Below are 24,633 nucleotides of genomic sequence, written 5' to 3'. Positions count from 1 at the left end.
CCTGGAATGTTAGGTCCATGAATCAAGGTCAAACAGGAGATGGCAAGAGTGAACATTGACACTTTAGGAATCAGTGAACTAAAATGGACTGGAATGGGTGAATTTAACTCAGATGACCATTATATCTACTGCTGTGGGCAAGAATCCCTTAGGAAAAATGGAGTAGCCATCACAGTCGACAAACAAGTTCAAAATGCAGTCCTTGGATGCAATCTCAAAAACGACAGAATGATCTCTGTTTCTTTCTAAGGCAAACCATTCACTATCACAGTAATCCATGTCTATGCCCTGACCAGTAATGCTGAAGAACATGAAGTTCAAGAGTTCTATGAAGACCTGCAAGATTTTCTAGAACTAACACTCAAAAAAGATGTTGTTTTAATTACAGGGGACTGGAATGCAAAAGTAGGAAGTCAAGAAACACCTGCAGTAACAGGCAAATTTGGTCTTGGAGTACAGAATGAAGCAGGGCAAAGGCTAATAGTTTTGCCAGGAGAACGCACTGGTCATAGAAAACACCCTCTTCCAACAACACAAGAGAAGACTCTACACATGGACATCACCAGATGGTCAACACCTAAATCAGACTGATTATACTCTTCTCAGCCAGAGATGGAGAAGCTCTATAGAGTGAGCAAAAATAAGACTGGGAGCTGACTGTGGCTCAGATTATGAACTCCTTATTGCCAAATTCAGACTGAAACTGAAGAAAGTAGGGAAAACCACTAGACCATTCAGGTATGACCTAAATCAAATCCCTTGCAATTATACAGTGGAAGTGAGAAGCAGATTTAAGGGACTAGATCTGATAGACAGAGTGCCTGAAGAACTATGGATGAAGGTTCATGACACTGTACAGGAGGAGGGGATCAAGACCATCCCCAAGAAAAAGAAATGCAAAAAACCAAAATGGCTGTCGGAGGAGGCCTTATAAATAGCTGTGAAAAGAAGCGAAAAGCAAAGGAGAAAAGGAAAGATATACCCATTTGAATGCAGAGTTCCAAAGAATAGCAAGGAGAGATAAGAAAGCTTTCCTCAGTGATCAATGCAAAGAAATAGAGGAAAACAATAGAATGGGAAAGACTAGAGATCTCTTCAAGAAAATGAGAGATACCAAGGGAATATTTCATGCAAAGATGGGCTTAATAAAGGACAGAAATGGTATGGACCTAACAGAAGCAGAAGATACTAAGAAAGGTAACAAGAATACACAGAAGAACTATACAAAACAGATCTTCACAACCCAGATAATCACAATGGTGTGATCACTCACCTAGAGCCAGACATCCTGGAATGTGAAGTTAAGTGGGCCTTAGGAAGCATCACTATGAACAAAGCTGGTGGAGGTGATGGAATTCCAATTGAGCTATTCCAAATCCTAAAAGATGATGCTGTGAAAGTGCTGCACTCAATATGCCAGCAAATTTGGAAAACTCAGCAGTGACCACAGGACTGGAAAAGGTCAGTTTTCATTCCAATCCCAAAGAAAGGCAATGCCAAAGAATGCTCAAACTACTGCACAATTGCACTCATCTCACATGCTAGTAAAGCAATGCTCAAAATTCTCCAAGCCAGGCTTCAGCAATACGTGAACCATGAACTTCTAGATGTTCAAGCTGGTTTTAGAAAAGGCAAAGGAACCAGAGATCAAATTGCCAACATCTGCTGGATCATCAAAAAATAGAGAGTTCCAGAAAAACATCTATTTCTGCTTTATTGACTATGCCAAAGCCTTTGACTGTGTAGATCACAATCAACTATGGAAAATTGTGAAAGATATGGGAATACCAGACCACCTGACCTGTCTCTTGAGAAACCTATATGCAGGTCAGGAAGCAACAGTTAGAACTGGACATGGAAAAACAGACTGGTTCCAAATCGGGAAAGGAGTACGTCAAGGCTGTAGATTGTCACCCTGCTTATTTAACTTATATGCAGAGTACATCATGAGAAACGCTGGGTGGATAAAGCACAAGCTGGAATCAAGATTGCCGGGAGAAATATCAATAACATCAGATATGCAGATGACACCACCCTTATGGCAGAAAGTGAAGAACTAAAGAGCCTCTTGATGAACGTCAAAAAGGAGAGTGAAAAAGCTGGCTTAAAACTCAACATTCAGAACACTAAGATCATGGCCTCTGGTCCCATCACTTCATGGCAAACAGATGGGGGAACAGTGGAAAGAGTGACAGACTTTATTTTGGGGGGCTCCAAAATCACTTCAGATGGTGACTGCAGCCATGAGGTTAAAAAATGCTTACTCCTTGGAAGGAAGTTATGACCAACCTAGACAGCATATTCAAAAGCAGAGACATTACTTTGCCAACAAACGTCCATCTAGTCAAGGCTATGGTTTTTCCAGTGGTCATGTATGGATGTGAGAGTTGGACTATAAAGAAAGCTGAGCTCCAACGAATTGATGCCTTTGAACTGTGGTGTTGAAGACTCTTAAGAGTCCCTTGGTTTTAAAAAAAAAAAAAAGAGTCCCTTGGATTGCAAGGAGATCCAACCAGTCCATCCTAAAGGAAATTACACCTGAATATTCATTGGAAAGACTGATGTTGAAGCTGAAACTCCAATACAGTGGCCACCTGATGCAAAGAAGTGACTCATTGGAAAAGCCCTTGATGCTGGGAAAGATTGAAGCCAGGAAGAGAAGGGGACAACAGAGGATGAGATGGCTGGATGGCATCACCGACTCAATGGACCTGAGTTTGGGTAAACTCCGGGAGTTGGTGATGGACAGGGAGGCCTGGTGTGCTGCAGTCCATGGGGTCACAACGAGTCGGACACGACTGAGCGACTAAATTGAACCGAAGCACTGAGGACAATAATAAGCGCTGACACGCTTCTGAATGAAAACAATGAAGTATCAATACTGAAAGAAAAGTGGCCCAGCGTCTCCCCGCACATATCAACTTTCTTCATTTTTATAAAGTATCATTAACACCTTCAAGACACATATGTTAGAAATCAACTAGAATGCTGCTTCAAAACAGTAGCTTCTACCAATGTGTCTGAATCACAGTTTCCCTTATGTCATATTATTTTGAAGACAAATGCAAGTTCCACCTAACCATTTCTCTAGAAATATCTCTATAGAACACATTCTTATTTTCCTTTTTTACTCCATCATTTATAGAATAAGTCCATCTTGACATAAAAATTCCAATAGGGCTTATATCTAAAGAAATAAGAATTGATACGACACTTTACTTGACTGTTATAAGACAGGAAGGGTCACAGAAGGAAGCAGTTAAAAAGAAAACTAGGCATCCCCCACATTTAATGAGTACAGATGACTTCTGAAGGCTTATTGCAGGCTGGTACCCAAAGACAGACTTGAGGAATTCTGTCCATTTATTAATCTTACACACACTGAATAACAAAGTCTTAAGAAAAAACCAATCTCTAGTAACCCAGTAAAGTTGTCAACTGATCCAAGAGAAAAATCCAAGCCTATTAGTTTCTGAAGTTACGCTTAGTACCAAAATCATAACTTTCCATTTAGGAAGTTCACGGTGTACTTTAAGTTTCAAATAGATGCACTTGCTTGTACAATAGTATTAAAACTCACTTCCAAACTGCAGTAATGTAAATAAGAGAGCACACAGTACTACCTGAGTATACTCTAACGACTGCCAGAGAGAAGCAGCAATTTCAGGAGATTTTCCAAACGCTGCAAGTGTCTTCAGTAGTTCGGCCTTTAGTACAGGAGGGATACTGCACTGCAGGAGGCCCAGAATCACCACCACGGGCGTCCACTGAGGATGCTCACAGAGTGCCAAACGAGCATTTTCACTCTGTGAATTGAACACAAAAAGATCAAGACAGGCTTTGCATGTTTAAAAGCTAAGAAAAATGACCGGTAAAATCATCTAAATTGCTAACACTTACACTGAGTATTCACAGGCTCAATTAACACGTACTGAAACAGAGCAAATGCTTGAACTCTACCAGTAGATCAAATCAGATCACAAATTCAGTTAACATAAAAAAATGGAGAGAAAAATAGCTTTTACTGAATTACAGCTCTAAGACTAGAAAACAATATATACAAATGGAGATAAACCGTCTTCCAGGGTCACATAAATCTTACCTAGGCATTTTAAATCCTTTCTGGAACAATGTCATATATAAATGAGAAAAATGCCTTGTCCTTTTCTGAGAAAAAAAATAGAAATACACACACACACACACACACACACACACATAGTACCAAGTATCACTCTAATTTGATTCAACAGTAAATAATTACAAACTTTATGTTTTGACTGAATAATGTTTAGCATTATTGGAAAAACCAATAAAGTTAGAAGACACTCTTCCTGTTCTTCTGAGAGAATGTCAGCCAAAGGAACTTAGCTTTGCACTAGCAAATAACAGAAACAACCAGAAGAACAAATGGGACCTAATTAAACTTAAAAGCTTTTGCACAGCAAAGTAAACCACTAACAAAATGAAGACAACCTATATACAGAATGGGAGAAAATATTTGTAAATGAAATGACCAGTAAGGGATTAATATCTTAAATATATAAATAGCTAAATACAAACAACACGATTAGGCTATTATTTTCATACACGCTTCTGGCAGTAAGCAGGGAATACCACACCCTTTAAAGGTGAAGAAACAAAGAACTTAGAAGAACAGAATGCCAAATATAAATGCTAAATTTATCACTTATAAGCTTTAAGCCACTATAAGAAAACTTGGGGGCTCCTTAAAATGCCACCGTGTTAGAATACAAATAAAATTATACTGTACTCACATGAGGCGGGTGGGTTACCTACCCAAGTAATGATGGTAGATGTCAGCTGCAGAAAAGCAATCAACCCATCTTGCTCCTTCTGGGTGATACCACGTGAAGGGAGGTGACGGTACTGGACACTATCGGCACTTGGAAGATCCTTCCGGAGGTGCTCGTGGTAAAGCATCAAGGAGTGAAAGAAATGTTCCCAGGAAACAGGACTGCCACCTGCTCCCTGAATATTTTCAACTGTAAAGAAACACAGCACAGAATTTCCTTTCAAAACTGTCTAAGTACCTGCTTGGAAATGGAGGGAGAAAATAAACATAAAACAATACATTTTGTTTGCCTTTGTCCTAGATATGTTGTGTGTTGAAAATCGGTTAGAAATCCTCTGTAAACTAAAACTCTGGATTAATTTTTCCTGGGACTAAGACATGGGTAGTGCCTATGCAAGTACAAAGGCAAATTACTTTGGATGTCAGTTGCCCTGGCCTGCCCTTCGTGTATGCTCAGTCATGGCCAGTGCTTGGCAACCCCATGGACTGCAGCCCACCAGGCTCCTCTGTCCATGGGATTTCCCAGGCAAGAATACTACAGTGGATTGCCATTTCCTTCTCTAGGGGATCTTCCTGATCCAGGGATTGAACCCACATCTTCTGCATCTCTTGCACTGGGAGGCAGATTCTTTACTGCTGAGTCACCTCGGAAGCCCTGAATGTCAGTTACCTACTTCTAACCCAGGACGTTTCTCTGTGTTGTCATGTAACTATTCAGGGCTGCTTTTCCCATGAGCAGTTCCCAAATGTTGAGCTTACATTAAATTCCCAAAGAGATAGATAACTACAATCTTGATTAGCAGATTACAGTACTCTATTACATACTAAGCACTGAGAATAAAAGCCTAGCAGACAAGACAAAGAAGCCTTAACAAAAGGGTCAAAACCCCAGTCTTGGAGTCAGGCAGATCTCAATTATGGCTTGCCTATGCCTTGTGACCTTAAACTACTTCACTTTGCTAAACCTGTTTCCTCAAATGTAAAAATGAAAGTAATCTACCTGACAGATATTTAATAAATATTTGTTTCTCTTCCCTTTTGCACTATCTTTGGTGTAGTTGGCGGTTAGTCACTAAGTTGTGTCGAACTTTTGCGATCCCGAGGGCTGGAGCCCATCAGGCTCCTCGGTCCCTGGGATTCTCCAGGCAAGAATACTGGAGTGGGTTGCCATTTCCTTCTCCAGGAGATCTCCCCAACCCAAGAATCGAACCCACGTCCCCTGCACTGCAGGCAGATTCTTTACCAACTTAGCTATGAGGGATGCACACATTTTTTTTTTTTTTTTGGTATAACCAGACTCAAATCAGAAAATTAAATGACCAAACTGGGAAAAAGTTGAGAGAAAAACTAAGAACAGAAATTTAGAAAACAAGGACTTCTGAAGATAAACTAAAGAAATCAAACTTACGTGGCAAGGGTACATATCCTGCTTTGAGCACCAGATGTGTTCTTGAAAATGCATATTAACCCTCATTTCTTAAACTGTACTGTATTTTATAAACAAATGGTAACACTCTCCCCTCTTTGAGACCATAATCAAAGCATCATCATACAAAAAGCCAGCAGTGTGCTTCTCTGTTATAAATATAATGTATACGCCCAGTAGAACCCAGCACAAATAACCAAATGCTTTAACAGGTAGAAGGATACTGAATGTCATGACAAACTTAGAAAACATCTAGATTTTTCTTACCATGACTGCTCCCATTGACTTTGAGCAGGCTGAAACAGTAGTGGGCACACTGGGGCCCATTAGCCAATCCCTGCAGCATCTTCAAGTAAGGAATATAAATAGTTGGAGGCAACAGGTCACCCATTTGCCTAACAAACTTTGACAAGACAACCTGAAATACGGAGAAGCCAACAGTTTACATAAAGCATAGCTTAACTTTAAGCCAACACGGAGTAGCCAATAAAGACTACATATGAACCAAAACTAAGTACTCTCATTTAACTTTCCCCAAGACAAAATAATCTGGAATTCTATTATGAAAAACTGCATTTCCAAGGTTATCATTAGTAATTTAATGCAACTACAGAATATCTTTGTGAACCCAACGTACATCTAAATGCCACAAACACAAACTACTGCTCATATTCTAAATATGTAAAACAATTGAAGAATTTACTCATCTAAAATTAACCAGCAAATTCAAAGATACACTTAGAACCCAGAGTTCCTAAACCCCACTGAAACTTAGTACGAAGATCTAGGATCCTAGAAGAATTTTTGATAGTAACCTAAACATACTGTTTTATCTTCTTGCAGATACATGTTTCTATACTGTTCTTTAAGTTCACTTCTTAGGTTTCTCTTTTCTCCTGCTTAAGCCATAAATCTATTATCAACAACTAAATATATTACTTAGACTAATTAGTTGGAACCCAAACCAAAAATGTCACACATCTCTGGAAATTTTTGTTAAATCTGTTGTGTTTAACAATGATCTTATGATCATATAGAAAAATATCCTTATTTTCAAGAGATATTAACAACCAATGAGAGGTGAAAAAGTCATGCTGCCTATAATTTACTTTAAAATAACCCAGCAAAAAAAAAAAAGCAGTAGAAATAACAAGAGCAGAAGTAAACACAGCAAGATGTTAACAGCTATTAAATTAAGATACTGGGTGTTCACTATAATTATTCTCCCATATGTTTGAAAATCTTCATAATGGAAATTATTTTAATCTCTAAAGAATTTTAATAAATCCTTCCCTGAAATATATCTTTTAAGTGAGGAAAAAAGTGAAACAATAAACGTAAGAAATACAGTTTAAAAAAGGGGGTCTTGACCTTTGCCTCTTAGCACAAATGAAAATTATAGTCATGGCATGAAACCATTTAAAATAGAAAATCCCAAAAAGATGAAGACAGATATGGTAATCCCTCTGATTTGCTAATGCATAACATATTTTAAAAGTTAATACAGGATAGAAAATGAACTTTTTCCTACACTATCTACTAACTCATAGGCATTTTGGCATTAATTATAACTTCTAAGCCTTTTTCCTTCAGTATTTGTACCTCTCCTATCTTACCCAACTTGCTAAGAAAGATGGATATTCATTGTTATGTCTACAGAGAACAGAATAAGCTAATAAATATTAATTTTAATTAGTCACTTATTTAGTCATACACTTATTTAGTGACTCACAATGAAACTAGACACTTTTCTACAACTAATGATTCAATACATAGCTAGCATCTAATAAAAGGCTGACTGTATAAACTTTGAAATGATCAGATCAATTTAAGAGTTTCCATTTCCTTAAATAAGTATAAACGCCTAAAGGTTACAAGTGTTCATTTTGCATGAACAGCAATAACATGAGGAAAATACCATTCTTCATGTTTTAATGATTTCCAAGGTAAAAAGTAGGAAAACCAAGAGCTCACCTGGCGTTGAGGGGGTCGCTGGTGAGCCACTCCAAGATAAGAACCCAGGATAGTGGAAGTCTGAAGAGGCTCTGACGGACACCAGTATTCCAGGGCAAGTTCCAAATTGAAAGGATTCTTTTTATACAGCTCACCAATCTGCAAAGTGTAAACAAAAACTGTGTGAAAATGTCTGTAACTCAAAAACTACTTTTAAATAAAAAGTTACATTTTATTGAATTCATCTGCGTGTTTAAGATATTAAGCCTGAACCTTTCCAAAGTTAGGGAAAAAAGATCTGAAATTTTCCAAAGTTAGGGGAAAAGTAACAGAGAGAGGGAGATGATGATCCAATATAACAACTTACCAAGAGCATTAAGTGTTCCAGATCCCTTCTAAGCGAAATGGGGGGATCGTTCCCCATCTGCATACTCATGTGAATCATTCGAGCATCTTCATCTGCCCGATTCCTCAACTGCTTCACCTATGAAGTTTATTACAGGCAGTTCATATGTAAATTTATTACATGGGTTAATAATAATGAAACAGAAAATCAGGCAACTAAGTTATTACATAAAAGAAAAATATTGTTTAAATATCAACTCCACTTTAGTCGTGGAAATGAATATACCAGGAATTTTATTACAATATTATATTATCTATGATTTCTAAGATCTTAAAACTCAGTGCAATTCCCACTATAGATAATTTTAACTACAGTGTTTCTCAATTACTGACATTTTGGGCAGGGCACTTCTTCACTGGGTTGAATGATTCTGAACATTTAGCATTCCTAGTACTACTTAGCAGAGAAGGCAATGGCACCCCACTCCAGTACTTATGCCTGGAAAATCCCATGGACGGAGGAGCCTGGGACGCTGCAGTCCATGGGGTGGCTAAGAGTCGGACATGACTGAGCGACTTCACTTTCACTTTCCACTTTCACGCATTGGAGAAGGCAATGGCACCCTACTCCAGTACTTTTGCCTGGAAAATCCCATGGATGGAGGAGCCTGGTAGGCTGCAGCCCATGGGGTCGCTAGAGTCAGACACGACTGAGTGACTTCACTTTCACTCTTCAATTTCATGTATTGGAGAAGGAAATGGCAACCCACTCCAGTGTTCTTGCCTGGAGAATCCCAGGGACGGGGAAGCCTGGTGGGCTGCCATCTGTGGGGTCGCACAGAGTTGGACACGACTGAAGCGACTTAGCAGCAGCAGCAGCAGTAGTACTACTTAGTGACTACCAATATTGACTACAGTCAATATTAGTCTAGACTAACAATTAGGAAAAAGTTAAAGCCTTAAACTTTTCTAAAGCTTTATTTCCACAAATATAAAATGAAAACATTTCTTTCTACTCAAAATTTTCAGCATGTCAGTCTATCATGTCCTTCAAGGCTGATGAGGTCTGAAGTTATCTGTTAAATTCTCCTTGACTATTCTAGTCTAAGTGAGCTATTCTTAGCCTAAAAGCCACAGCAATTTACTGTCTATACCTTCGTTTACTTCCTATTACCATCTATATTTTTCTGTGTGTATTTTTCTGTATGTATCTTATTTCTCCAACTAGACTATATATACATTCTTTGCTGGCAGGGAATGAGTCTCCTACTTATTTGTCTTCTTTACAATTCCTAGCATAGTTACCTGGAACACAGGAGGAATTCAATGAACACTTGATTTATTATAGGATGAGTAAGCACTTAACTCTGTTTGCTAAAGACCCTGATGCTGGGAGGGATTGGGGGCAGGAGGAGAAGGGAATGACAGAGGATGAGATGGCTGGATGGCATCACCGACTCAATGGACATGAGTTTGAGTGAACTCTGGGAGTTCGTGATGGACAGGGAGGCCTGGCATGCTGCGATTTATGGGGTCGCTAAGAGTCAGACACAACTGAGCGACTGAACTGGAACTAGACTCTCTCTTTTACTTCCTGCCACCACTTCCTTGGCACAAGATGGCACACAGAAATATGCTATGAAGGAACTGTCTGAAATGGCTCTAAGAATCCCTTTCTGGAACAAAGCTATAGCTCCAGCACTTTATTTAAATGTAACCTCACACTAGAGGTGGGCAGGGCACCTGGGCCTTATTATTAAAAAAAAAAAATTAAAGAAAAACTAACCTTTGCATTAGTTTCTTAAACCCATTACCTGTATCGATGTGGAGGTCCATTTTACACGCTACAATTAAGTGTTTAAACATTTATCTATAAAACTGGAGATTCTCCACTATGCATCTTCCAAATCATGTATAAATAGCATTAAATAAGGCAACCTTAACACTGATTCCTCAGGATAGCACGGAGTTAATAATTTTCTGCCCACAGAAGCATTTTCACTTGCTTACTACTTTCTCATTATAAACCACTCTCAATGTCAAATATTACTTCCTTTTAGTTTGTTCTCGGTTAATGAGTCTTATATTATCTTCTACCACTCTTACTCACCCTGCATTATTACACTTACCTTCATTGGCATAAGTGCCAAGAAATCTGTAATTAGATTGTGGATTCTACGAATGTAAAATTCCTCCTGATAGAAGTTTTCTGACACCACTACAGATTCAGTGAGGAACAGGAAAACGTTGTCAGCAATTGCAAGCTCTGCCATTGCTTCATCTGCTTCTGTGAATTCAGCCAGAGCTAGAAATGTATTTAGAAAAATAGCACATGGAGGAAAAGTTACTAGATTATAGTACTTCATAATATTCTCCTGATAGGTCAAAATTCAGATCTCTTCTCAACCTTTCGTTTGTGTATATTTTGAGTTACACACAAAATAAGACAGTGTGTAACTGTAATTGACTAATAAACCCCAAAGAACTACCAAAAAAGTGCATTAGAAAACCATCTGCTCTTCACAGTAACATTAAGAGTGATAAAAGAAAATAAACACTTAACAGATGTATGATGTAACACACATGTAGTCAGAAAGCTATTATCAAAATATTAACAAGTTTAAATGATGCCAAGGCTTTAATCTCAATGAAATGAACTGGATCATTTGGCAAAAGTCTTCAGTCAACAAGTGAAAATCAAAAACATGACCACTTAAGCAACTCTATTAATTTGGTAAACAAGTAGCAAAAACTGAAAAACTAAATAAATCTTAGCCTAAAGACAAAGTGGTCTATTTGTAATATTTTTAGCTTTGTACTTGGAAAACTTTAAACAGATAAGTGAAAAAAGAGAAAACAAGTATAATGAACCTCCACATCCCCAACACCTAGCTACAATATTAACCATTTACGATTAACTTTGTATCATTTAGTTCTCCATGTATTCTTCCTCTCCACTTAATTTAGACTGAAGTCTATACCAATGGCACCCAACTCCAGTACTCTTGCCTGGAAAATCCCATGGACAGAGGAGCCTGGAAGGCTGCAGTCCATGGGATCGCTGAGGGTCGGACATGACTGAGTGACTTCACTTTCACTTTTCCCTTTCATGCATTGGAGAAGGAAATGGCAACCCACTCCAGTGTTCTTGCCTGGAGAATCCCAGGGATGGGGGGGCCTGGTGGGCTGCCATCTCTGGGGTTGCACAGAGTCGGACACAACTGAAGTGACTTAGCAGCAGCAAATACCAGACAATTTAACACTATACTTCTAAGTATACGACTCAAAATGGCACTTAAAAAAAAAGGGAAAAAATTAACCACATATGTAATGTCATTAGTATTTTGCCACATAATTCAAAATCAAAAGTACAGTCAGTGGTCAAATTTACAACTGTCCCATAAATGCTATTAAAGATTTTAGTTTTGTGTTTTTGCTTCTGTCTTCGAGCAATTTGTTAGAATCTGTATCCAAATAAGGTTTATACACTGCAATTAACTGATATATCTGTAGGCTCCTCTTACATCTTTTTCATTTTTCTCTTGCCCTTTATTCTGCTGAAAAAACTAAGTCTTATATTGTAGCATTTTCCACCATGTGGGTTAGCATTGCGTCCCAGTGGTATAGTTACTATATTCCTTTTCCTCTTAAAAATTGATGTTTGATCTTAAGCAGCTTAATTAATTACATTCCATTTTTTCAGTAAAAGTATATCATGGGTGATGCTGCATCTTTCCATCAAAAACTACATTGCTGTTCACTTCTTTTAAACTTTAAAAATGCTAGGTAATTTTGTGATAATCTGGCTTTGGAAAATAACTGTTAAATAGCTTATTCTGTTTCACTGTCATAGAGACCAAATATGATCTGTTCCTTAAGGTACATTTTCAATGCCTTGGAATAGATATAAACCAGGATATTCTCAACCAGAGGGAAAGAGATTGGTTGGTTTTTTTCTTTTTTTGTTTATATACTGTTTGGCATTTTGAAATAAAGCCTGTATATCTACCCATATTATACAAACTAGAGAACAAAATAGTTTCTTAATTATTTGTTATTACTACTACTAATAATTACTGAAATGGTTAATTAAATATATAATAACAATAATAATTAGTTCCAAGTCTTCACTTGAATTCAGAAATACTAGAATTAAGAACTACTTTTTAAAGACTACTTAGTTAATAAAGTACACTAATACATTAATGTAAAATGAGTTTTAATGTCTCAAAACAGTACACAAAAATTTTATAGTTTAATAAAACTCAAAATACACTTTTATAAAATAATGTAATAAACACATATGATAAAATTTACAGAAGTCTATAATAAAGAGTAGAAAACAATTTTTCAAAATTCAGATCTTGGTAAAACTTGTCTGGATTCAAGAAATCACCATTTCTGCAATATAAGATAAGTTATTCATTTTTTCTAGTAATTTTTAAAATATAAATTAACAGAAAAAAATTTGTATTTAAAATGTTCATTATAATGCCCCTAACTTCAAAGATTATGAAAGGATATGAGCACGCAAAACCAAAGAGATTAAGTAGCCAAAGATCTAGGACTTGAAACCAGGTCCACATTTCTAGACTATTCTTATCTACTATTCAGTAATGAAGTACAGCATATTCTATGTGCCTCTCAAGATTAGGGCAATGGTACAGTAATTTACAGTATATGAATTTAATTAACTATCACAAAGCTACTTAAAAGTACATAGGGTCATTTTATGCCCCAAAAGTACTGAAATAAGACTCATAAATGAAGAGGCATAGTTAAAAAACAGAATTTGTACATAAATGTAAATGTCTAATTAGCCTTTTATCAGCTTTAATATAAACAACACTCGGCCAAAGAAAAATCTGTAACATAAAAAAAGCTTTCCACAGCCCACTTGGGAGCAACATGAGACTAGTGAACATGTTCTGGAATCACACAATTGACAAGCTCCTGGAATCTGCGGACACTCTAAAACTAGAAAACTGACGTGCATGCTCAGCCACTTACTCGTTTCCCACTTTTGCGACTCCAGGGACTGTAGCCCTCCCACCAGCCTCCTCTGTCCCTGGGATTCTCCAGGCAAGAATACTGGAGTGGGTTGCCATTGCCTCCTCCAGGGGATCTTCCCAACCCATGGATCGGACCCATGTCTCCTGTGTCTCCTGCACTGACAAGCAGATTCTTTACGACTGTGCCACCTGGGAAGCCCATGGACTGTAAATTTTAATAAAATCTTTCCAAATTTACCATAAAAACCTACAGAAGTGACAATTTCAGGGGCTTCAAATGACAACAAAAGCTTATTTCTCATCCTGTTACAGTAAACCACTAGTATGATGATAAACCACGTGCATGATGTACATACACGGCAGAAGAGGATACGCTACAGCAGAAAACATCGTTAGAAGTCAGAATTCCACATCCATTACTGACTGAACCAAACACCTCCTAACACACTGCATTTTTAAATAATACTAGTTTTTAATCTGACACAATGTGAGAAAAATTTGTTTGTGAACAAACCCAAGAAGAAAAAGTTAAAATACATATATATGTATGTTACACTGTCATTTTCAAATTTCAAACTCTTAAGAAAAAAAGACGCTAAAAGAGAATTATCACTAGCTACAAGAAAGGGAAAAATTTTTTTTAAATAGTTTCTTTTGAGAGACAAGAAAAAAAGGAAAACATTCATTCACCACAACTCTAAGTATCTTCCTAGGCTCATGTTTAGACTTGTCAAATGTCACACCTTTTCTGAAATATTAAATGCAGATACATCGTTTCTCATAAGAAAATGACCTACAAGCAGTTTACCTGTCACATCAGGCAGCTGAGATATCCCCCTCAAGGCCAGCGCCCAGGCAAGCCTCACTGTGGCTTGCAGCCCTGGCAGCTTCCAAGGCTGTGAGTCCTGAAGGCGAGAGTGAATTGTTGCGATGTATTGTCTCTCTGTCAACAGCGGAAGTTGATGAATCATATCTGAAAACAAAAACAGACACTGTACCAAAAAGTAGAGAAAATTTCCACTTTTGATGTATAGGAATGATATCTAAGAATAAGAAAGTCAGAGAATTTCTATAAAAAAAGACTAAACATTAATCTTTGAAATAAGTACACTATTGTAAAAACTGTACAAACTAAAACTGAAAGAAATGACAATAATCCTAAATTTTAGTTTCATTACTTTCAGTGATTTTTTTTTTGGTAAGTGTTCTATTAACAAATTTGAAAAAAGTTAAACAGCCACTCATTTTTTTCTGTGCACTAATTCCAAAATATAAACCAACATTAAAGATTAAAGAAAGATACTTTTATGAGATAAATAATAGCCTGAATTTAAAGTATTAAAAAGAAAACCCTGACCAAAACAAAGCATGCCAACTGCAAACATGCATCTAGTCTGATTATAACATAAATGAAACAACCAAATAATTAAGGTATTTTCAATTATACTATGGTACTTCAAAAAGCACAAGATCCCAAATAAATCTAAAAGAGTGGGAAACATCACTGATCACCTACAAACTTTATTTTACTTCATTGTTTTCTTATTTTTTGTTTTGATGTCATTCTGTGAATAACTAGTTCAGTGGTTCCAACCTTAAACCAGAAAGAACACTTTCTTTAATTTTCTGTATTTTTAAAGTTTATGTCTACTGTTATACATGAATTAGTAATTCACTACTCCCGTTAACAAAGATATTCAGAAAGATCAACAAGTAATTAAGATGAGATAATCCAAATAAGTACCCCAAGCCTATGAAACTTCCCATTCTATTTAGCATTTCAAAGTTCCAGCTTACAAACTTCCATTAACACAGCCAACACCCACTTAATTCTGTGCTTCATTTCATTCAATACAGGAAATCTGACCAATGCACTAACTGGCAGCATTCCTATATGAGTAGCACAGGTCAATGGACGTGAGTCTGAGCAAGCTCCAGGAGATGGTGATGGACAGCGAGGCCTGGCGTGCTGCAGTCCATGGCGTCGCAAAGAGTCGGACACAACTGAGCGACTGAACAACAAGGTGCTGCCTGTGATGTGACATGACGTATCACCCGACAATTCGACTGGAGGTACGGGATACTGTGTTTTACATAAGCCTTTCCTAACGGCTAAGGATGATCTCCAAAGACGAATGGGAACCGTCTGTTCTCTTCACATATCTAATGAAAGGCTGGGATGACACAATCAAAAGCGGACAGGGGATAACTGTCGGAATAATTATAAATATTTATGACATTAAATGGGCTTCCCAGGTGGCGCTAGTGGTAAAGAACCTGCCTGCCAAGGCAGAAGACATAAGAGAAGCAGGTTCAATCCCTGGGTTGGGAAGATCCCCTGGAGGGCATGGCAACCCACTCTAGTATTCTTGCCTAGAGAATCGCATGGATGGAAGAGCCTGGCAGTCAAAAGGGTCACAAAGAGTCAGACGTGACTGAAGCGACTTAGCATGCACGCATGACATTGAATAGCAATAATCTTCCTTCGTGAGAGTCATTTTTAAGATCCTCAGCTCTAAGCAATAACATTTATAAGGTTGTTGTTTAAGTTGTTTAGTCGCTAAGTCATGTCTGACTCTTTTGTGACCCCATGGATTGTAGCCTGCCAAGCTCCTCTCTCCATGGGATTTCCCAGGCAAGAATACTAGAGTGGGTTGCCATTTCCTTCTCCAGGGGATCTTCTTGACCCAGGGATCGAACGTGTATATCCTGCACTGCCAAATGGATTCTTTACTGCTGAGCCACCAGAGAAGCCCATTTACAAGGTTAGCAAGAGAAATTCTATCTACTTCACAGAAAACAACATCAAAAATGATATGTTACTAAAAATTATAGTCATCCTCCCTTAGAATGAAAGGTTTAAAACGTGAATAAATAACAAACAAGCAAGTTATGCATGCATAATTCACAAACACACATTGTAAATCCTTTAGCCACTTTCCCATTTTAAAATCCCAAACGATAAAAGAAACATCAAACGGGGTTGAAATTACTTTCAAAATGTGATCTTATATCTAAATATTCAAATATGGATGCATTACACACAAAGGAATAAACTTTACAATTTATATTTTAGTTGTTAGACTGTCACCTTTCTTAAATGTCATCTCCACAATTAAATCTGATTTTTTAAAATAAATGTATTAATGGATACAAAGTTCACTACCATCACGTTCCTCTGTGCTTTCTTCTATAAAGCTGCTATCGAAGCAGTACAAAAGCGCCATAAGAAGAGCCAGGTTCACTGCATCCAACGAGCCGTTGGCCTCAACCGTCACTCTTTCCAAATGTCCGATAAGGAGGAGAGTGTCATCTTTGCCTAAAGGTGACTGGCAAGCCCAGGCGAAAAGGCTTTCTGCCAGAGACTGCCTGCACTCCTTGATGAGATCAGAAACCTAGAAATAAAGGTGAAGGTGAATGATTATCATTATAAATGAATTACTATGAAGCCTGATCTTATTCCAAAGTATCAACTATCTATTATAAAGGTGAACTAAATAAACATATCTGAGTCCATAAGTGACCCTAAAATCTCAGCTTTCCGATTCTGAAATCCTAACTCCAGTTTCCTCTACAGGATAACCAATTTCTTAAAGGCCTCATTCTAGAAAAAGTGCTAGCATGGCACATAGTGACTAGAAAGAGACTGAAACAAGTGCACGTCAATGTCATGAACTGACCACACTTCAGTGTTATTAATTTTCCTACGCATGTATTAGAAGAATGTTCTGGCTGACATGGCTTTTCTGCCTTCAAGATCTGACGCAGACAACTATGAACTGACGCATCCAACACTCACCTCTTTCCGATGTTTTTCACTACCCAGACCTCTCTCACGCTGCAGTTTCTCAAACTCATTGTTAACATCAATCTGTGACACCAGAGTAAGAACTTTGTAAGTCAATCCTTGCTCCATCAGCTCATCAGTAAACCGTGTTGTCATAGAAACGAGCTCTGGACTGTGATAAAAAATCAAGTTACCATGAATGATAGTGTTTAAACTTCCTCATCACATGGATATAGCAAATACTCTTTTGACAATAATGTTGGATAACTGGAAACAACCAGGATGAGTTATAACCTAGCTCTTTTCATTGTTTTCAGATCACTGTGTTTCAGTAAACTTCTAACCACAAATAACTGAGTAATATTTCATTTTTAAATTAAATAAAGCAGGTTTAAACTGTTGTGTTATTCCTGGCACAAAAAGGGAGGGTTTATTACTCAACTTATGTTATACATACCAAAGACAAAGTTTTGTTTCTAAAATTGTAATTCTTCAAGCAATTTCTAATTAAGTCCTGAAATCTTAGCATGCAAACAGACCTGAGTTCAAGGGTCCATGTCTTTCCTCGTCGGGACTGTATCAAGGCTTTCAGGGAATTTGCAATGCACCGCTTTCCATCCCAGTATAAAAGAACAGCTACTAATCCTCTGGTGAGGCCAGGAAAATGTGGCTGTTGGTGCTCTCCTGGAAAAGGAAGTTGAGAAATAATTTAGGAAGTAAACATGTATGTGTTTAGGCTGCGACAAAAATCATGATACCAATGCTCAGTTCAAAGAAATTATGAAATCTCAGGGTTATGTATGGATGTGAGAGTTGGACTGTGAAGAAAGCTGAGCACCAAAGAATTGATGCTTTTGAACTGTGGTGTTGGAGAAGACTCTTGAGAGTCCCTTGGACTGCAAGGAGATCCAACCAGTCCACCCTAAGGGAGATCATTTCTGGGTGTTCATTGGAAGGAGTGATGTTGAAGCTGAAACTCCAATACTTTGGCCACCTGTTGTGAAGAGCTGACTCACTAGAAAAGACCCTGATGCTGGGAAAGATTGAGGGCAGGAGGAGAAGGGGACGACAGAGAATGAGATGGTTGGATGGCATCACCGACTCGATGGACATGGCTTTGGGTGGCCTCCGGGAGTTGGTGATGGACAGGGAGGCCTGGTGTGCTGCGGTTCATGGGGTTGCAAAGAGTCGGACACGACTGAACGACTGAACTGAACTGAAGGGGCCCTACCTCAGGGTTTAAGGGGCTCTACTTCAAACACCTATCCATCGTTTTATTCCCTTTCACATAAAATCTTTCAAATATTTTTAAGATTCTTCCCCTAGTAAATTAAATAACCTTTTCTTATGTTTCTACTTTTACTTGCTCTTTTGCACTACTCCCCTTTGAGTAAATTCTACTTTGTCTTTTCTGAACAACCTTGCCTACAGTTTCATTTCCTATGGTTTTCTTCTACCCTTGGCCCAGTCACTCCTACACTCTCCTCCCTTCTCTTCCCCAAATTTGTCTCACTGCCTCACAGTTCTCACAGGTGACTTCTGCCCGGCTGTCCCTTGTCTTCTGAGTGCACACCTACTCCACCTGACACGTGCCTAATTACTCTCAACAACCACTGGAAGCCCCGTGATCTCTGCGGACTTCTCTACAACCTGAGGTCAATTTAAACATCTCCCCGCTGGGCCGTCCCCAAACTTTGCATTAATGCACTTAATGGGGCAAAATTACTGGTTTCTATGTCTTTCTCAGTTATTAGACTATCAGCTCCTTTATGTATAGTGTAATAACTTCACTTATAATAACTTATAAGCTAGCTGAGGTTTTATTCATCTTTATATCCCTGGAATCTTAACACAGTGCCTGACATATAATATGCACAGGAAAAATATTTGGTAAATTAAGTTTTGAATTAAACTCACAACTGGAGCATGCCCAGTTAACATCTCCATCACAGAATGGGAAAATGACCTTAGTCATTCTCAATATCTTACTTCTTTTAATATAACCTTAGGTCAAAAGCCAGATATTATTCTGGCAGCTACATGGTTATCTTCAGATATATTAGACTGTCTTTCAATTAAAATGTCCACCTGGCTTCTTCACATGGCTCCCCAGCTATGACTAAAATGAACAACTTATTTTACGGAAATTTCAATCTTTTTTCTATATTGCAGCAGGACAAATCATTTCAGTTTTTCCAGATACTATAATTCTTATGCTTAAAGCCCCTGCCAACAACTTCCCACTGCAATTAGAATAAAATCCAAACAATGTTCACGGCCTGCAAGACTATGATCTGACCCCTATGATGTCCTTGTCTTCTTTCGCTCTCGCCCTCATTCATGATGTTCTGCCCACTGTGGTCTTTGTGTCCTTTGGCATGCCTCTGCTTGCACCTCAAGCTCTACAATCCCTGGAACACCCTTCCCCAACAACTCTGGTACCTTGTCATCATACAGGTTCCAGAGCGAAGGCTCCAATCTCAGAGAGGCCTTCCCTTAGTACACTCCTTACACAGTTCCCTCTACCAGCCCCCATCTCTACCCCACTGCCGTGTTTTACTTCCTTCCTAGAACTCAGTATTATTGACATTATCTTATTCTTTACCTAGGAACTTCCCTTGTGGTTCAGATGGTAAAGAGTCTGCCTTCAATGAGGTAGACCTGTGTTCAATCCCTGGGTCGGGAAGATCCCCTGGGGAAGTATTATATTATGCCTGGAGAATTCCATGGACGGAGGAGCCTGGCAAGCTACAGTCCGTGGGGTTGCAAAGAGTCAGACCCGACCGAGCAACTTCACTCAGTCATGAATATTCTTTACCTATTCATTGTCTGAATCACCCCCTCCAAAAGAAATGCCAAAAAAGCAGTGACCTTACCTTCTTACTCCTTGTATGACAAGAAATGCTCTGTGCTATAAAAACGTCTGAGATGCAGTCAGCTATTCTTTGCGAGTCAATGACCGAGAAAAAGTCTATCTTAAAACAGTTAAATTTCCTTAAACAACTCTGACCACTAAACTAAAGCCTTCCCATTAGTCAAAGATAAACAAAAGGCAATATTGTGAATATCAAATACACTGCATCTTTAGAAACTACTGCGGAATCTAAATGGTGTAATATTTGAAATTACAAGCGAATAATTGTATATGTATGTACTGCCTGACCATAGGTTAAGTGTCAACCTACCAGCCAAAAGAAGTTCAACAGCTGCCAGTTCTCCAATATCAAAAAGGTCACTGAGGATAAAAGCCTCTTTAATGAGCTGTTCGGGAAGAAGTCGGGTTCCCTGTTGACCCTGAATGGCAACTCCCTCTGTGCTGGCTTTCTGAACCTTCTCATGTTGTTGAACGTTTTTTGGCTACAACAGTAAAAATAAATAAATAGGATCATTTCATGAAAATGGCACATGGAAACAAGGTGTTAACTGTTACCTAGAGAAGGTCATTCACAAAGCAGTCTGACAACAAGACCAACAGTATTTCTTATCATATGATCTACAGTTAGAACTTTATGAGGTAACATTTTACATCACTTTCAACTTTTTACACTATGATTACCTTCTTTTTTTTTTTTGATTACCTTCTCAATAACTATTTCTGCTCAACTTGGAAAGGTTGAGAAATCACACAAAACAGCATCCAACTTTTCAAGTATCTAAGGAACTTTCCAATAATACCTTTAAGAAGTATAAAAACAATCAATCTTCAAGTGGAAGACAGCAAATGGAAATGAATTGCTGAATTAAATAGGAGGACTAATGATAGCTTGTTAGTATGTTATTTTAAAATGTAGTCTTATTTGCAAAAAGATTTACCTGCAAATATTTAACATATAACATAGTACAGAATTACTTGATGGGCCATAAAATCTTAGGTATTTCTACATTGAAAAAGGCCATATAGTCATTTAATCCACCTTCTCTATTTGCAGAAGGGAAAAACTGATGCCCAGAGAAGTCAGGTGGCTTGCCTATGGTCACACAACTCTTCAGTGGGAGAGCCAAGACTGGAACTCAGTTCAACTGGCTCCCAGGCCAGGGCTCTTTCTGGTAAGACAAACCCATAAATAGCTCTTAGATGGCCTTGCTAGTGTATAAAGAAAACTGTCAAACAGCAGGGAAAGGAGTTTCCAAATATGAACCCCCACTGCTGAAGTAATCTACTCCTCATTGAAAAGTATGTCAAGATGCAGTGATTAACGATATGTAAGAATTAACTCATTCAGTTAACACAATTTACATAACGTTATAAAGAATTAAAATGTTGAAGTGTACCTGAAAATAAATAAAAGAATCAACCTTACTAAGTTTAGATGGATTAACTGCAAGTCAGAAATTCCAAGAAGGCTTCTATTTCCGGAATATGTAGACCTTCTAAAATCGTATTCAAATACTATCAAGATACCTGCTAGCTAGAATTAAAAGCTATATTAACTTCCATGGAGAACAGAAAGAAGAAAATAATTGCTCCTAGGTAATTTTCATCTTTAGAAAAAACTTTAATCAATAGACTAGAACAAGTAACATATTGCATTTAAATGCATTAAGAATTTACTTGCTCCTTCAATCTTGAAAGGAAAAAGCAAATTCAAGAAGCAAAAAAAGAAAATCTCCTACAGGATTTCTGAACAATGAGATGAAGTCAGGTTTGTGCTTCTTCAAAATCATGTCAAGGAGGTGGACCGCCTCAGGTTGTCTTCTCCAAAGAGCATTTCCCACAGTCTGCCAAATGTCTTTGTAAGGGCCCCACAGACTAGCGGCTTAAAGGAAAAATAAATAAAATCAGCATCAAGTAGAACATACATTTGGAAAAGAAGGCAAAGTTATTGTCTACGCATTTTAGTCACACTCACAGAAACTTTTAAATATAAGGCATTATATATACAAACCAAACATTAATATAAGAGTATTAGAATTCACAAGCAATAACACAAACATCATTTTACCTAACTTAATACAAAGTAAATCCTGACTTTAAACTGAAGCATTAGTGGAACCTGGTTTTGTCACTTTATTAGTTATGTGACATGCAGTGAGAAACTAACCTCTCTGAATTTCAGTTTCCTTATATACAAAATAAGGACATCACCTGCTTCATAAGGTTGAATGGACTAAGAATAAACTAAGTAAAACATACAACACAGTGTCTGGCATATCACAGTCACTCAATAAATGTAACTGCCTTTCCATCCCTCCCTATCATCCAGAGGAAAAGCAGGAATGGGGGGAGGAGGAACCAGAGTCTGTAAAACTTAGAAGCTGAAAAAAAGTATTTTACTTTGCCTGGGACACTAGCTGTTAAAAAACAGCATAGAAATACAGAATTCTTCCGTAAACTCATTTAATAAAGAATCACATTTTTCTTTGTAAAGATACTAAGAATAATAAGTAATACTTACAGAGCTATTGCTATGTGCTACTAAGTACGGTTTGAAAAAAATGACACAGAAGCCCAAAGTTTCTATTTGCAAACAATTAGACATGGTACCCCTATATGTTAATAAAGACTCTGAAAGGGAAACTAACTAAAACCACTCACTCACTCAAGTGATGCACTAACTATAGCTCAAACCGTGAAGAGTGGGCTGCAAACATGTTTAACTGATATCTAAGAAAACACAAATCCCACTAAAGTCACCAGGACAGTCAGAATGACATGCAAGATAACTGTAACCTAACTAAATGCATTACAATCTTATGAACAGTGTTGTCAGAAGGCAGCAAAGTACTGTGCAAAATTTTTTAAAGGGATGTGTAAGCAAGTAAAAGTCACACAGTCATGTCCAACTCTGTGACCCCATGGAGTATACGGTCCACGGAATTCTTGAGGCCAGAATACTGGAGTGAGTAGCATTCCCTTCTCCAGGGGATCTTCCCAACCCAGGGATGGAACCCAGGTCTTCCGCATTGCAGGTGGATTCTTTACCAGCTAAGCCACAAGGAAGCCAGATGTGCAAGAAGAGGACAGACTAAACCAGTCAAGCTGGAGCATTCATTCACTGGACTGAGGGCTTTCCACGTGCCAGGGACTACAGAGCAAGCAGAACAGACAGGATCCCTGGGCTTATGAACTTATGGATTGATGAGAAAGACAGGCATTAAATGCAGAATTCAAAACACAACCAACAGTATAAGGAAAGGCATGATGAAGAAGTAGAGTCCTATGAGAACATACAAAAGGAAGCATCTAGCTTGATGTGATGGGCAGGGAGGAAGCTGTGTGTCAGGTCTTTGCTATGGGGATGTGATCGAATGGGGATCAATTGTCTCGATCTTACATAGAGAACAATCACCCAACTCCAGGCTTTGCTTTTCTCGTCTCGACCCTAAACTTGCCAATCTTCTGATGGAAAATACAGCATGTCATATAAACTTTCCAGAATAAAATGTGCTCAGGAAATGAGGACCCATGCAGATGTACTTCCCACTAAAGATCAATTAATTGACATACTGGTGTACATATCTGTCTGAGGGTGAGTAGAGAAAATAAATTACTGGCATCTACTGGACTCTGGATACAACTAACAAATATCAAAGCTCCAGGCCTGCCAAGATGAGGACCTGACCCTGGATCCTGGTGACTGCCTATGAGGGGCCAGTTGGATAGTGGCTACCTGACTTCCCTAGAGATCATTTTCTTGGCTCTTTCCAGCTGCTGAGGACAGAGCAGGTTTGAGCCTTGTTTTCCTGGCCAAGACGGAATTTTTCCCATTAGCAAATCGGCAAGTTTCAAGTACTAGATGACAAAATGCACATATGCTCAGTCACTCAGTTGTGTCCGATTCTTTGAGACCTGGTGGACTACAGCCCGCCAGGCTCCTCTATCCATGGGATTCTCCAGGCAAGAATACTGGAGTGGGTTGCCATTTCCTTCTCCAAGGGATCTTGCCAATCCAGAAACTGAACCTGCATCTCCTGCATTGGCAGGCAGATTCTTTACCACTGAGCCACACGGGAAGCCCCAGAAGACAAAATAAACCTGGACAATGGTGTGATGGACAGACTAACTAGAATATGAAGTGTCAGGACCCAAGGATGATCAGTAGGTAAGTTACTCATGAGGTGATGGAACCTTAAGCAGGATGAGGGCAGTAAAACAGAAAGGCTCGAGCTGTTGGTAGAGTCAGAACTGGTTCCTGATTGGCACGCAGTATGAAGGAAAGTTACCAAAACTGACTTGTAGGAACTTCCTAGCAGTTCAGTGGGTACGGCTCAGTGCTCCCAACGCAGGGGGCCTGGGTTCAATCCTTGGCCAGGGAACTGAGTCTCACATTTGGCAACTAAGACCCAATGCAGCCAA

General features: G+C 38.4%; 1 protein-coding gene across 2 annotated transcripts in view; it reads right to left on the bottom strand.

The window, feature by feature from the left end:
• NUP205 (nucleoporin 205) overlaps positions 1-24,633 on the bottom strand; it is an 80,534-nt gene that overhangs the window by 51,253 nt on the left and 4,648 nt on the right. For both annotated transcript variants that reach the window (XM_024990699.2, NM_001130931.2), the window contains exons 2-13: positions 21,951-22,093; positions 20,522-20,693; positions 17,876-18,020; positions 17,349-17,508; positions 16,716-16,944; positions 14,358-14,522; positions 10,667-10,842; positions 8,560-8,676; positions 8,214-8,351; positions 6,507-6,657; positions 4,798-5,003; positions 3,624-3,806 (exon numbers count right to left, since the gene is read on the bottom strand). In XM_024990699.2, coding sequence (XP_024846467.1) covers positions 3,624-3,806; positions 4,798-5,003; positions 6,507-6,657; positions 8,214-8,351; positions 8,560-8,676; positions 10,667-10,842; positions 14,358-14,522; positions 16,716-16,944; positions 17,349-17,508; positions 17,876-18,020; positions 20,522-20,693; positions 21,951-22,093 — 1,985 coding nt within the window. The remainder of the gene's footprint in view (positions 1-3,623; positions 3,807-4,797; positions 5,004-6,506; positions 6,658-8,213; positions 8,352-8,559; positions 8,677-10,666; positions 10,843-14,357; positions 14,523-16,715; positions 16,945-17,348; positions 17,509-17,875; positions 18,021-20,521; positions 20,694-21,950; positions 22,094-24,633) is intronic.

Source organism: Bos taurus, chromosome 4 (assembly GCF_002263795.3).
Source record: "Bos taurus isolate L1 Dominette 01449 registration number 42190680 breed Hereford chromosome 4, ARS-UCD2.0, whole genome shotgun sequence".
Classification (NCBI taxonomy): Eukaryota; Metazoa; Chordata; class Mammalia; order Artiodactyla; family Bovidae; genus Bos; species Bos taurus.
This window is presented reverse-complemented; position numbering and strand designations above follow the sequence as displayed.